Below are 14,971 nucleotides of genomic sequence, written 5' to 3'. Positions count from 1 at the left end.
CCTGACAGATGCTCCATCCAAAGAATAAACAGCCATTTTGTCAAGAGCATGGAAATGCTTGTGACTAAGAGAATGGCATCATTTGTTATGTTCTCTCTCTCCCTTGTTAATTGAAAATAATGACTAGGTAATATTGGTTACTTCAGCTTTGGAGTGCTTAGCAGTGCAGGTGTAGGGTGATGCTACAGTTTGTTTTGAACCACTGAACGAAGTGTAGGAACCTCTTAAAATTTGCTGAAAGAGAAGCAATAGCTGAGCAACAGATCTACCAGACTTTGCTATTTACCCCAAATTACATCCTACTACTGAAAAATCTTTCATTAAATACCTGGGAATTACTATCTCCCTCAGCAAACTTGTTTCATGGTGACCAGTTCTCTGGCTCTTGACCAGTCTTACAGGTACTTCTATCCTCCATGGAGGCATTTAACAAGCATCTAAAAACTTAAACATCTGTTCTAGACTTCTGTGGTCAATGAAAGACAGGAGCAGCCTTAGAGGGCTAATCCATCTACAGGTGGCTATGCTAGCTGGGATACCTGAGGTGACCCTCATTATTGACTGCTGGTACATACGCAGAGGTGCTTGTAGATTGCAGTGTTGGGTAAGGTGCTGGAAAAATGATATCCTGGAAACGTACCTTACAACATTCCTGCACCTGCTGAGTGTGAGAAGATGGAGCCTGACACCTCGCTGCTGGAGCGCTTTGCCCAGGCAGCCAAGGGGGTCGAGGGGATCCTGGTGATTGGTCCCTCCTCCAGCACCCTGCGAGTGGTGGAGGCTGACGGGAAGGCTGTCTGCCAGGGGAGGGGGGAGAGAGGAGGAGGTGGCTTCCTCCTGACGCCATTTCCGAGGGGCTGAGATATATAAATGAGCCGGTTGCTGCAGTGCCCCATCTGGGATTTTCAGCCAGGGCACTGGCGCAGACAAGCACACACGGCGCTGGTCTCCCCCCGGCACCTCGCCCGGAAGCCCCCACGTCAGGGACAGTCTCACCCTCTGACCTTTTCTCCCTCCATCTACCCCGCCGGCACCATGAGCCGCCCAGGACTGCTCGCCGTCCTGCTCCTGGCCGTGCCGGGTAAGTGGGACAGGGCTGGGGTCCGTGTCTCCCGTACTCCCGGGACCTTCAGCCCCGCGTACAGCCGCGCCCCCGCCCCACTCTGTTGCTGCCGCGGCCCCTTCAGCACCGTGGACAGGGATTATCCTCCCCCATTAAGCACCGCGGACAGCGGCCACTGCAAGGTCACTGCCCGGGACCGCGAACAGTAACTTCCCTTCCCTTCCCTTCCCTTCCCTTCCCTTCCCTTCCCTTCCCTTCCCTTCCCTTCCCTTCCCTTCCCTTCCCTTCCCTTCCCTTCCCTTCCCTTCCCTTCCCTTCCCTTCCCTTCCCTCTCCCCAGGGAAGGCTGTACAATACAGACATCCAGCTGCTGCACCCAGGGACTACTTACACCAGAGATTCCCCTCTTCTCCACTCCCATTTTTTAGCAGGATGCGACTTCTCTGCTTGTCTCCCAGAGGTGAATAGGTGAATAACAAGCTCTCTTTTTTTCCCCTCCTCTCACCTTACAGCTATCTCCCTTCCTGTGACAAACGACATGAATAAAGGCGACACTAAGGTAAGGATGGGCCTGTAGTGGAAGGGATGAGTTAAGATAAAAGATGTAATGCTTAACCTGGTTGGTTTGGGGCTTATGCTGAACTACTCTGTACGAAGTGACAGGGATTTGCATGAGATCCCCACAGCAGGATCCATCCCCATTCCCTTCTTATCAGGATTTACCCTTTGTGCATCCCCTTCTGGGCACCTGGGCAGGAAAAAAAGTCCTTCTGTGTGTACCAAAGGGATCAACAAACTGAGAAATGAGGAGGCTGGGGATGAAGGTTGGGTATAACTCTCCCTAGTCCTCCTACTTTCAGCTTTTCAAAGCTCCTAACAGGACGTGACTCAGGGGAGAGTGGGGGAAGTTGTGATTCAGGAATGGGCATTGCTGGAACTGTGTGTGTTTGGGAGAACGTATACATCTGAGTTTGTGTGTGTGTGGTGTGTTACTTGAACATGCATGTCCCTGAAGAACAGGCAACTGACTACTCTCAGATTGCTAATCCATCCTCAGCTACTGCTCAGCCTCTCTGGGCAGCCACGAGCAGTGTGGGACTTGGCTGACCTCCCCAGCCTTCTTTTATAGGCTTCCATACATACATCTGTGTCATACCTCTCTGTCTTTCATAGCTGCAGTTCACAAGTGTGTGCACTTCCAATGGGCTTTTGGCACCTAAATGCTTACATAGATGTGTTTGCCTCTGTTGAGATGTGACAAATAAACCCTCACTCCTCCCCCCCCGCCCAGTATTGTTATACCTATAGCCTTTCAGATGAGCTGATCTATTTTAGCTGCTCAAATTAAGAATTCTACAACTTCTAATTTAGTATAAATTAATGTCCAGAAAGGAAATTCCCGTTATTTCCCCCTTACTCCTTGAACTGATTTGTTTCATGAGAACTTCTAGCCACATCATGTATTTCCCACAGCAGCAGTAGCGGAGGGGCAATCATGTCAGTCTCAGCCACAGGCTCCTTTGTACAGTGTCTCTGCTCATTACCTACAGGGCAAACGCCATGAGCAGTGCCCCTCTGTCTCCTTTCAGATGTGTCTGGAGCTGGAGAGCTTTGTTAAGAGTTTTAGCCTGCTTAGCTGTGGCTGCGGCTGAGCCACAACCTGTGTGTCACTGGGTGCCTGCTTCAGGCGGTGTGTTACTGACAGAAAGGGGACTCGGGGCAGGCACTTCCCCTTCAACTGGCCATGCCAAAGTGGCTCTTTGGCCACCTGGTGGGACAATCCATGAATTTCACAATTTTCCTTGTGAAATCTATTCCCAGGACGTAAACCGTGGCATTTTTGTGGAAACTGGTGCAGCTCCATGGAAATGCTTCCACCAAGGAAGGATTCCTTCCTGAGCTTGTCCCCTCCCTGGGTACTACACTGACACAGGCTCTAGCTGAGAGCAAAATCAGATCACACCTTTCTTTTGAATTTGCTGCAACTAGAAGGAGCCATTGGGGTTTTTCTGCCTTCACCATCCTCTGAGACACAGCATTTCAGTGAAGGAAGCCCTGGTCTTCTGTGACAGATCAGGGCAGGGGTATCATCACATGGGTACAGGAGTCAGCACTGCAGTTTTTCCTACACACTTGTGCCACCAGCTTATGTGCCACATGCTCTGTGACACCAACATCTGTGAGTGGCTCAGTGCACCCACAAATGCAGTGGCTAGTGCAGTGGCTAGTCAGCATACGCAGGCCTTTCCTGGGCAGCTCATCCTACTTACCTAACAGAACTGGCTTTCCATGGGGAGCTGAACATGACCAAAACATTTACGGTATCTCTGGTGTTTGCCCACTCTTTTGCTCAAAGGACACTCTTTCCCAATTTCAAGCATACATTTCAGAAGGTCCTGAGCAGAGCTGAGCTCAAATGTGGTGAAGTCTGTCTTTGTAAGGACATGATCCTTTGGTGATTTCTGTGTCGGGACAGCACGACCAGCTCTTAAGCATCTAGTTACATGCTCATGGTTAGAGGATAGCTATGGCAAAATTCCAGTCTGAGTTCCTGCACTGGATTAATTACATTCATTTGGAAAGGATCTCCTCCATGTGCTGATGCAGGCTGTTATTTCATGACCTTGTGAAGCCTCACTCTGTTCTTATAAAACGTCCAGGAGTGTTGTGTAATGACTGCACTCTTCCTTTCATTATGTTACAAAATTCCTCCTCAGAGTTGGCCATATTTCTCTGGTGACTGATGTGTTTCTTTGTGCTCAGACAAAGACCTTAAATCGGCTCAGCAGCCTTCAAAAAGCTTGTATAGAACATTTCATCGGACCAGACTCTCATTTGTCATGCTGAGAAAGTTTTGAAGCTGCATCCAGCAATAACTGGCTTCATAGGCTGGGAAACGTGGGAAGCGAAGTATCAGAATCTGGGGTTTCTTCTATTTAATAGTGGAATGAAGTGACTCAAAGTCATCTAAAATCAATCTTAATGGATTGCTTGTGGTATAGGAGAATGATACCAGGGAAATTTCCCTGCTTTCCTTTTAGTAGATCTTTCCTGTAACATTTTTATTCCAGCAGACAATACCTTCAAACTGTGCAAGTAGTTAAAAGAGCTCAACATGACCTGCAAAAGCAGAATTCTCTCCTTACACTGGGTGAAAATTTTCCCATTCCAGCTGGTCGATGAATATAGCCAATTGCTTCAATGAGCAGCATTGTAGATGACTGGGAATTGCTGAGTTGTGTTTAATGTCTACTGCTGCCACACCGCACTGCTCTCCTGAGAATGGCACACTGGGAGGGAGATCAGGGCTCTTAGGGCTGCCTGCAGAAATCAACAGGAGAAAGAGGTTCAGTGAGTGGGTTTTTTGCCCCCAAAGCTTACTTGTATTCTTTTTTTCAACTCATCCTTTCTTTTTCCACAGGCACTTGTGAGATCTGCATACTTTCCAGGCTGCTTTAGAAATAATCATCCTTTTGAACTAAGCAGCCTGATTCCTGTGCTGCTAACCGGCACCAGACTGTAGTGAATTCCGCTTTCCCTCCTGTGTGACCGTTTGGGTCTACCATGAACACACAGCGGGGCTCCTGGCTGTGTGTCTCAGTGTGGCAAGGATGCCTTCAGCCCTGCCAGAGATGCCATCTTGCCTTTGCGCTTGTGGCTTTATTCTCCTACCACACATACAGCATTGGGTGATCTCTGTGGGATCTGCAGTGCTGTAGTTGCATGGGTGAAGAGCTAGGCCTGCAGTCCCAGTATAGGTAACAAAATAGATAAATAATGCTTCTCATTTTACACCTGTGCTGCTGGAAAGGGCAGGCCCAGAGCTCATCCTGTCTGGAAAGCTGCCTCAGGCAGTTGCAAATGCTTCCAAGGGAAGAGTAGGATCTTCCTTACTTTCAGGTAACCCACCTCCATGTACAGCTCTTCCAGTCTATAACAGATGTCTTGAACGCTCAAGTACAAGGTCAAACACTTCTCCAGAGTGTCTTTTCCTTCTCTAGGGCTTGAGAGCAGTATTCTTCATCCCTGTTTGAAAGTAACTTTTGCTTCACTTTGCCCTCTGTGCCTGGCTGCAGTCTAATTATGGTGCCCTTCTCAGAGCTTGTATAGCTTGCAAGATTTCAAGGTCACTTACTGAAAAGCTATGACCACTTGCTGCTCTCTACAACCTCCCACTGATACCTTTTATGAGATATATTGACTTGAAAGAGGATGATTTTGAGCTTTCTGTGTATATATCCAGATCTCCTTTAATTTCCTCATGTGTTCAGCCTCTGGGATGGGCTGGAGCCATGAGATCTCCAGCTGAAGTGTGTGTCATGTTGAAGAAGCTCTTCACATTGCCATGTGTCATTTGCTCACTTCTCCGTTTCAGGAGGTACCTTCTGTTCCTGGGTTAGGTAGAAGAGGAACTGAACATTCAGTTCTGACTCAATCAGAAAAGCAAAATCTGTACCATCATCTGCCTCATTTTAGGCTTGTAAGAAATAGATTTAGGAAAAAAATACAAAAGAGCAGTTCTTTAATTTGTATTTTCATCTCTTTCTAGGTGATGAAGTGTATCGTAGAAGTCATCTCTGATACTCTGTCAAAGCCAAACCCCCTGCCAATCAGTGAGGAATGCCTAGAAACACTCAGAGGAGGTACAGGCTCAGATTTAATGCTGGGTATCAGCAAGAGCAGATCTGGCACCTGACAAGGGGTCCTCCACACTCACCTTCCTCACGGTCATGCCACTGGGCTGCACCAGGCCCCAGAAGTGGGGACGGAGCTGCTGCTCAGCCCAGGCCATGCACCATACTGGCATCGTGGCTGGGGAGTGCTGGCTGACGTGAAGCTGCCTGGTTTTCATGGGACCTTCCTGTCATCTTAACCACATGGTTAAGAGATGTGGCAGCCAATTATATAATGGGAGAGAAAACAGCAAATGAAGAGGGAATTGGTATTTTGGGCTCTTTTTCATTTCTTGGGGGTGGTGGGAGGTTGCCTTTGACCACCTTCTGTACCAAGTCTCCCTATTGCAGATGAACGAATCATTTCTATCCTTCGCCACCAAAATTTATTGAAGGAACTTCAGGAAATTGCTGCTCAAGGTACAGTGTCATTATAGTTATTTGAGAAGAGGGACTTCATCTGTTGCAATCCCTTGTACAGTTTTGTTCTTCGGGGTTTTTTTGTATTTAACATTAATTTGACATGATAGTAATATGTCTTAGTAGATACAGCTCCAGGACTTCCAGTAGAGACTGGGTGAGTGGGAGCAGGAATTTTGCTTATGGTAACTCCAATATGCTTTTGATGATTTAAATGACAGTGTAAATTGGTGGTGATGCAGAGTATAGGCATTTTGGAGTGGGATAACCCTAAAGGGAAATTCTGCAATCTAATTCAACAAATAGCCACCAGCTCCTGAACAAGAATGAAAGGCAAGAAAACCTTCACTGTCTGTGCAGCTAGAGTCTAGCACTAAACCAAGGTGTGGTAGAAGGGAAGCCTCACTGAACATCCAGTGGGACTTGCCCCTGAAAGACCCCAGTGAGAACATCCTTGAGCTAGTGGGGATTTTTCTGCTGGCCCCCTTAGCTTGAATGCATGTTCCTTTGGAGAAATGCAGGCTGCTCACAGCAGGTCAGTGTGGGAGCAGCAGCAGCACAGAGCTGTGCAAAAGGGTGTGCAAGGGGAAAAGGCCTGCTCTCAGGTGCCAAGGTCCCCAGAGCTGATGGGCAGGTCCCAGACAAGGCTAGTTCAAAACGAGTGCATGCTCCTCCACGCAGGTGATGTGATTGAGGCTGCAACAGGGCTCTCCTCAGGCTGCAGTGGGAGGGGGTCCTGGCCTTCCCTCCTCCTTCTCTCCGGGGTAAGCCAGCTGGCAGCCCTTCTTTGCCAGGGCATCCCTGTGCCCTGCTCCTGTGTGGCATGGCTGTCAGGGATGGATGAAGGCTGCTTTCAGAGCAGGGAAGCCAGAGGCAACAGGGGGAAGGGAGGGGAAAAATTCAAGAAGTCAAGACTGTGAGAGAGCCTCATGCAGCTCCCAAAGCCATAGTTTGGTCACTACCTAAATGTCACTGGTGGAAGCGCCAGCCATGCAGTGACCCCAGACAGGCTTCGTGGGTGATCTGATCATCCAGAATAAAGAAACCTGAGCCTCTTCCATGTTCTGGGATGCTGCTGCCCAGGCACACCAGGGTTGTGTGTGGGAGTGCTCAGCTATCAGTCAGGCTGTGCTGTATAGCATGGAGCCCACATGAAGGGACATGTTTTACAGAGCTGCAACTTGCTCCACTCTCTCCTTGGGTTGAGCCCTTCATTTCGGCCCAGTGTGATGTAAGCTCTACTTTACAGATCACAGTGACTGGGGGTGGGAGAGTCATGTAGCCCAAGGAAAAAGCAAAGATGTTTACTTGATCTCTTCTGTGCTGGCTGTAGCTGGTCCTGCTCAAGCTGGAGAGCCCAACCAGCCAGCTCTGCCCAGAATACAGCTAGAGAGGACTGAGCTGGCAGTGTTGGCTCTTGCCTTTGCATTAAGGTGTAGAAGCAGGACATGAGCTGGGTTAGACAGGGCTTGCTTGGCTTGCAGATCCCACTGGGATGGGGCTTCCTGGGGAGTGCTGGTTGCCAGGCAGCTGCACTCTGACTTCTAGCTCCTGCTGCCTTCAGAAACTTTTCTCCAGGGTGTTGCTTTCATTGAGCTGGTTCCATAATCCCAGCTGCTAAGGTCTGGGGCCTTGGAGCTCCAAGCTGTCCCCAGAGTGGGAATGAATGCTGCTTCTTCCTCCCAGTGTCCTGGGGAGAGGGGCCTCCACAACCAGGCTGTAGGGCACAGAGGCTTTCAGCGCTCACCTCAACAGAGGTATGTGGGCAGCTTTTGTCAGGAGGCAATATTTACCCTTCAGTACTCCAATGGTTAAGTCTTTTTTTGGCCTCTGTGCTGCAGTTCAGCATCTCTTATTCCCTAGCCCTCCACCAATATTCGTTTTCCTAGCAACCTTGCTTCTCTATTTGTTTAGAGACTTTTTTCTTTCCATGATGTTTTTGATGGTGGCTTTGTTACTGCAGTTGATTCATGTAGCTTCCCAGTCTCACTTCTCACACCTCCCCTTTGGCAAATCTGTCTACTGTAGAAAATATACCTACAATTATAAAGGGCACAGAACTATTTTCCTACCTCTGCTTTCTGAAACACAGGAGGGGCTTTTGCCTTTCCCTACTTTTTGTTACTTGACACAGGTGCCAACGAGAGAACTCAGCAGCAGAAGAAAAACAGTGGCTTTGAAGATGAACTTTCTGAAGTCCTTGAAAGTCAGAACAACAAGAACAAGCAGAGAGGTTAGTGTCAGCCTATCCCCGAGGAAATCCAGGTCAGGCTGTAAACAAGGGTGCTCTTTCTAACAGCCTTGATAGGTCCATCTGCTTCTCATTTAGGTATCTTCTTTGATGCTGCCGCTGACACACACAAGCAACGCAGTGTTTGCTTTGTTCTTACTTGCCAGCTGAAACAACATGTAATTTCTGAGCTATAATAACTGGCAATGGTCAAGTTACCAAACCGATACTGATCATTCCCACCAGCAGTCACTCCTAATGCTTAAAATGAGTCACAGCCATGGAAATCCATACTGAAAGGCTCATGATATAGGCAAGAGTAATCAGGGTCTGCTCTTGCCCCTGTTTCCAGGCATCCAAGATACTAGGTTATGGGTCTCTGAAAGGGAAATTGAACTGGAGATGAGCACTCCCTCACAAAACACCTGCATCTTGGAAAGACCACATCCAGCTGGGATTTCCACTTGTCACTATGATTCTATGGCTGGGTTAGGGATGGCAGTGTAGCAGAAAGGAGGGCTTGGCCTCTTCCCTTTTCCACATCAGGAAGAGATGATGCCGCTGTGGGTGAGATGATTTCTCGTCCAGCAGTAGCACCCCCACAGAGGGCCTCGAGTGGGCTCTGGGCTGTGTGGCTGAGCCACAGTAGCACAGCAATGCTGTGACATCAGCCCGAAACGATAAGGGGAGATTACCTCGGGGGCTGCTGCAGTCAGCAGAGCTAAAAGTCATTGGGGAGGATGGGTGGCACTGGGTCTCCCTCCTGAAAGGGCAGACCTGAACCTCTTGCTCCAGCAGTGTGGAGACTGCATGAGGATGAAGCGTGGCATATTGAGCCAGCCAGGCCCACAAGGGATCCTGGTGACACCAGTGCAGTGTCAGTGTGGTCAGCAGCCCTGTATGACTGGCTCCCTGCATCCCCTCACCCCAGAACACTCCTCAGCCCTGCCTGGGGATGTGCCCACCTTTCCATGCCCATGTGGCTTTTCCCACTGTTCTTTAGCCCCCCATCTTTTCTTGTGCAAAGTGATTTCGATGGCTAATCATGATAAAAGGACGCACTCTGACATGAGCAAGAGCATATACCCAGCCCCCATTAAGCTCCTGTTGAGTGGCCACCCTTCCTCCAGCTAACCTGCAAGCAGTGCTTGCTGTCTCTTCAACCTGGTAGAAAAAATAAGGATGTGATATTAGTGCAGCACTCTGAGCAGGGAGAGCTGTGCAAGTGCCATATTGCACTCCTAAATCATTTAATTTCAAGTGCTATCTCATTTCATGTGGGGCAAGTTTGTTGCTGGCATCTCAAGAGATGGTGACGAGGACCATGCTGCAGCAAAGCACTTTGGCATATGTTTAACTTCAGCCTTGTGAGTCTCTCCAGGAGAGCAGGCACCAGTGAGAGCACCAGCTTGCTTGAATGCAAGCATATGTTGAAGTGACTTGAGAAAGGATCCATGGGCTGGTTAAGCAGATTGCTGAACAGGGCTGAAGCTCCTTAAGAAATGCACAGGCTTCACAGGTTATGAAATGAGCTCTCAGGAGAGGTGTTGCTTCTTGCTCCTCCCTTTGCAGATGCAGCAGGGGAGCACCCTAAAGAGGAGCAGCCCACAGGGTCCCTGGCTAAGCTGGCAGCACAGAAACCCCAGCAAAATGAAGATTCACGAGAGGAGGGGAAGAACAGCCTGGAGGAGAGGGAGCTCAGGCCACGGGATGCCAACCCTGGTGAGAAGGAGTATCAGGAACAAGCAGAGAGCAACGAGATCAGGGACACAGAGGATGCTCAGCGAGATGAAGCTTTGGACAACCACATCAGTAAAGATTTCAGTGAGGATGAGCAGCAGCAGCAAGAGGATGAAGAGGAGCAGCCCAGGGACAGCCTGGAGCTCGAGGATGAGGAAGAGCAGCCATCCAGGAAGGACCAGGAGCAGAGCAGGGAGGCAGCAGGGGAGCATGGGGTGCAGGAGGATGACAGAAGAGATGGTGCTACAGAGGAGGACCCTACTGAAGCAGAGAGGTCACTTGATTTGGCTGAGGAGGACGAGGAGATGCAGGGAGATGACAGTATGTATCCCAGACGACTGCACTGATACCTACCTGGGGTGAGCTGAGGGCATTGAGACAGACAGATAAGAGGCTTTAAAGCCTAAAAGTTCAGGCAGGTGCATATTGGGTTTATGGAAATACTGCTGTCAACAGCCACCCAGACCCCCACACAAATGCCTGACCACATGGTACCACGCAGAGCTGGTGACACAGGCCCAGCAGCTGCCTTGCTGCTTGCTGCTCAGCTTCCACAGCATCTCAGGACAACTGATTCCTTTTTCTTGAACTTCCTACATGGTTTTTGTCTGCTGCCTCCCGGCCCTGTTACTGACACGGTGACATGAGAGCTGGTATTTCCGGAATGCCGGGAAAACAGGCCTTAGTCAGGAAACCCACCTTACATCGCCTCTGCAGGCTTGGTTCAAAGGTGGAGCGTAACCAGGTTAACACTTGTGATCTGTGATGTGCTTAATGCTCTTTCAGATAACAACGACGCTCTGGGATTTGGCAAAGATGAGCAGAGCTCTGAGGAGGAGGAGGAGGAGGAAGAGGAAGAGCAGCCCCGGGCACTGAGAGGAGGAAGGCATCGCCTGGAGGATGAGGGGATGCAGGGTGAGGAGGACACCTTCCATCCCAGGGATGCCAAAAGTGACGAGATGGAAGAAGAGTGGGAAGACTCCAAGAGGTGGAACAAAATGGATGAGCTGGCCAAGCAGCTGACATCAAAGAAGCGCATGGAGGAAAATGATAGTGGAGAAGACCCAGACAGGTCCATGAAAATGGCATTTAGATCCCGCAAGTATGACTTCAGTAGTCCAGAGGAACATGTGAGAAGGTCATGGAAGCACCACTCTAAAGAGGATAGCAGTGAAGGAGGCTTCCCACTTGCTCCCATGCCTGAAGAGAAGAAGGATGAAGAAGGCAGCGCTAACAGGAGAACAGAGGTTGGTGTACGTAGCCTTAATAAATTCCTGCCAGTTATTATTGGGGAATCCAAATTATGCTTAGAAGTGTGGATGGTACCTTGGTATTATGCAGCCAGCATTGGTTCTCTGTGACATTAAGGAGAGGATTGGTTGCCTTTTAGCCGTTCAGCCCTAGGGATTATTCAGATTTGCACCACGCTGAGCTTTTGGTTTTTATTGTTGCTTTAGTGACGAATGGAAAACCATGCCCTGCCCAAGAAAGTCTTAAAAATGTGATTTTTGCACTGGCCCGTGCTGAGCATGGTGATCAGAGCTATATTGGGAGCTTGGGGTGGGTTTTGTGCCCCAGACTCCTCCAAGTCAAAGGGAATACTTTCCCTGGCCCGGGAATGGAGTCAGTAGGGTCAGACCTCCTACAGAGATAAACCAGGGGTGCAGCTGTGGTGGGAGAGCCGGGGCCATCACCTCAGCTCCTGCAGAGCCTACTGCAAGCTGCAGGTGATGGCAGGGGTGAGAGACAGGCAGGGCTGGGGCTGGCAGTGAGACAGGGCCAGTTGTGCATGACCAGAGTAAGGCCAAGCCATGCAGTTATGAATCTGAGTACCTGTGCCAAATAAAACAGCTTCAGGTGACGGCATAAATACACAAGAGCCACTGCAGAAAAGGCACCAAGCGATAGGCAGCTTGAACCTTTAAACCGATGGCTTCCACAGTCACTATTTTTCCCAAATGGAAAAGCATTTTCCATGTGGACACTGAGTGCAGTGTGGGGAGAGGGGACACCGCCATCCCCTCCACGAGCAGGCACATGTTGCACTTGCCACAGGTCCCAGTTTGTCATGACAGCCTCAGCGTGGGCACTCGGTGCTGTTTGGTAGGAGCTGCCCCAGCCCCGGCTCCCAGCCAGCCATCTCCCTTCAGCCTCAAACCCTGGAGAACGAAACCTGCTGGGGGCTGCCCTGCTCAGCAGAGGGGCTGCATCTTGTCTCCATCACCAGTTGCAGCCATTTAACACCAGGACAGGACTAATTAGTGTTGCACACAAGTACCTGTCCAGAGGAGCAGACGTGGAGATGGGGCAAGACATTGTTGTGCTCATGCCAGCACTGGCGGGTAGCCCTGCCCAAAGCTTTCCATAGTTCTGGGGGTGAGGGCTGCCCACCCGCGGCTGCTGATGTGCGTGCGGGGCTTTCCTTGCAGGACCAGGAGCTGGAGAGCCTGGCCGCCATTGAGGCTGAGCTGGAGCGCGTTGCCCACAAGCTGCACGAGCTGCGGCGAGGCTGAGGGCCCTGCGCGCGCAGGCGGAGGCCGCTGGTACTGCCGTCCCACCCACCGCATCTCCATTTCCTGATGCAAGAGCAAGCAAGCGGAGCAGAAGCATCGTGCCCAGGAAATCGACCTCGCTAGCGCCCAGGCCTGCCTCCCTCACCATGCTGTTGTGCCCATCGCTGCTTCTTCACCTCATGCTCCCCTGTCCACTCATGCCCACCCGCCCGCCCGGGCGCCGGTGGGTGCAAAGAGCAACCTACATATGTGTTTTCTGCCGGAGTGGGGTTTTTCCCTCTGTTTTATAAGACAAGACAGCTTTCTAGAGAGTTTTCCTTCCACTGGTAGTTTCACTGGGTAAAAAAACCTGCAATAACTTGTTATCTTTTGATTAAAAGCTGAGAAATCTGACTGTAATATATTCTATATAAAAAATTTATCTTAAGGAAAAATAAAACTGCTGTGGGTTCCTTCCTTTGTTCTGGCAGCTTTAGTCTCAGTCGTCAGCACCCTGCAGGGCTTGTAGGGTCCTGGGGGAGAGGAGCGGGAATGGCGCCCTCCCCACAGCACGGACACATTGGCATGGCGCTTCCCTCCTTCCCCAGCCCCCTGAGGCCCAGCGTCGAGGACACCTCCCTGAGGCCGTGGGCACTGCAGGGCTCTCTCTGCCTGCCTGAGGCCGTGGTGCTGGGCACTTCAGTGGGACATGGATCACGGCCATAGTCCATTGAAGAACATGGGGCTGACCAGAGAGAACACATTTGAGCAGTTTAAACACTGGGCAATGCTTGACCAAGTCAAACTATCTGGACAACGCATGAGTGGGTTAAAAAACCCCACAAGTAACAAACGGCCTACTCATAAGGAAAATTGCTGGCCTGTGCTCCCCGGGGGTGAAGGCCAGTCCTGAGGGGATGCCACTCCTCACAGGAGCCGTGGTGGCCTGACACCTTGTTGGCGGGCAGTGAACCTTCCCCATCCTTAGGGCTGCAGGCCACACACCAGCTGCAGGATGGGGTGCTGCCGGGGCTGGAGAAGCTTGCCCCCGAAGTCTCTGAACACCCATCATAAGACTTTATGTGTATCAGCAGAAGAAATAAAGCATTCTCTGCCAGGGCTGCATCCCACCCACACACCCCCAGTTTGAATCTCGGTTCTATCCCATCATCTGCAACCCACAGAACAGCTGAGATGCTCCAGGAATGGCTGCCAGGCTTTGATCTTGGCATGTTCCTCTGCCAAAAACATTAGTGCTGTTGGCCTGTAGAGTTAATTGCCCTGGAGGTGGGCATGCGGGGTCCCCACAGCACAGGAGGCACTGGGTGTCCAGAGCTGTCCTCCTTGTCCCCAAGGGGGGCTGGAGGAGCAGCTACATGGGCAGTGCCTCTTGCCCCATCCCTGGCCAGCCATGCAGCAAGAGGAGGAGGCAGCAAGGCTCAAAAGCTGGAGTGGGACAAGCCAGGACGAGGGAAAGGGTGAGAGCCGGGCTGTGAGGAGTGCGCTGGCGTGAGGTGCAAGTCTCCCAACCCCATCCTGAGGAGATCGCACTCTCATTGACCTCAGAAAAATGCATGTAGGAACAGGATGAAACTGACGCTGTTCCACAGAAATGGCACTAAAATGTCAATTATCAGGGAGTTAATACAGCTGTAAAAGTCACATTTTACACAGTGATTTTCATTTTAATTTTAATTTGAATACTGTGTTTAGTTTCTCTTTTTTTTTGTAGCAGAGCCTCTGCCAATAGCATCACCCATACAAACCCTTGCAAACTCAGGCTGACAGGTCAAAATAAACTCACAGAAACCCTCAGCCACTCACCCCCACCCCTGCCAAACTGAAAAACCCCCAAAGCAAAACACCAATCCCAAACCCAAGAAACCAAACAACGCAGCCACCTCCAAAGGAGTTATGACAGGTTTTTCCACAAAGGATGGTTGCAGCAGACAGAACTTGCTGCAAAATCAAGAGCAAAAATAACATTACTTGATGGAGCTACTATAAACACTGTTTTAACTGGATATACAAGCAGTCACAAACATTCGGTACCCAAGGACTTTCTTCAAAGGGAAAGATGGAGGTTCAAGGGCTGAGCACAGGGCCTGGGAGGATTCCCCACCAGTTGGGAAGTGCTGGCCCTCCAATGGGCTGTATCTCTGCTTGATGGTGTCTCCCAGCTCACCACTGCAGGGCTTAGCCTTGGGGCTGACACCAAGCACTGATCCCCAGGCGGTGTTTACATGAGTGTCCTCGCTGAGTGCTTGCTGCTTAGCAAAATTTAATGCCGCTGGGTGAGATACCTCTCTCCTGCAGCAGCCCACATACAGTCCTGATTAAAAACCTTGCTAGGT

The 14,971-nt window shown here is 50.3% G+C and overlaps 1 protein-coding gene across 2 annotated transcripts; it reads left to right on the top strand.

The window, feature by feature from the left end:
• Positions 1 to 913: 913 nt before the first annotated feature.
• On the top strand, positions 914 to 13,094 carry CHGA (chromogranin A). 2 transcript variants are annotated; one of them, XM_065684546.1, is made up of 8 exons: positions 914 to 1,081; positions 1,575 to 1,621; positions 5,612 to 5,705; positions 6,087 to 6,155; positions 8,290 to 8,388; positions 9,958 to 10,446; positions 10,912 to 11,372; positions 12,555 to 13,094. In XM_065684546.1, the coding sequence occupies exons 1-8, from the start codon at positions 1,036 to 1,038 to the stop codon at positions 12,636 to 12,638; spliced, it is 1,389 nt and encodes a 462-aa protein (XP_065540618.1). In that variant the 5' UTR covers positions 914 to 1,035; the 3' UTR covers positions 12,639 to 13,094. The 2 variants fall into 2 exon arrangements, with proteins under 2 accessions (XP_065540618.1, XP_065540617.1); XM_065684545.1 differs by having other exon boundaries at positions 10,912 to 11,378.
• Positions 13,095 to 14,971: the final 1,877 nt, after the last annotated feature.

Source organism: Lathamus discolor, chromosome 6 (assembly GCF_037157495.1).
Source record: "Lathamus discolor isolate bLatDis1 chromosome 6, bLatDis1.hap1, whole genome shotgun sequence".
Taxonomy (NCBI): Eukaryota; Metazoa; Chordata; class Aves; order Psittaciformes; family Psittacidae; genus Lathamus; species Lathamus discolor.
The sequence above is the reverse complement of the archived record's forward strand: the minus strand, read 5'-3'. Positions and strand labels throughout refer to the sequence as shown.

Coding starts and splice junctions, on each gene's coding strand:
- CHGA (XM_065684545.1), top strand. CDS start 1,036: ATGAGCCGCCCAGGACTGCTCGCCGTCCTGCTCCTGGCCGTGCCGG. Junction 6,156..8,289: donor TCAGGAAATTGCTGCTCAAG/GTACAGTGTCAT, acceptor TACTTGACACAG/GTGCCAACGAGAGAACTCAG. Junction 8,389..9,957: donor CAACAAGAACAAGCAGAGAG/GTTAGTGTCAGC, acceptor CTCCCTTTGCAG/ATGCAGCAGGGGAGCACCCT.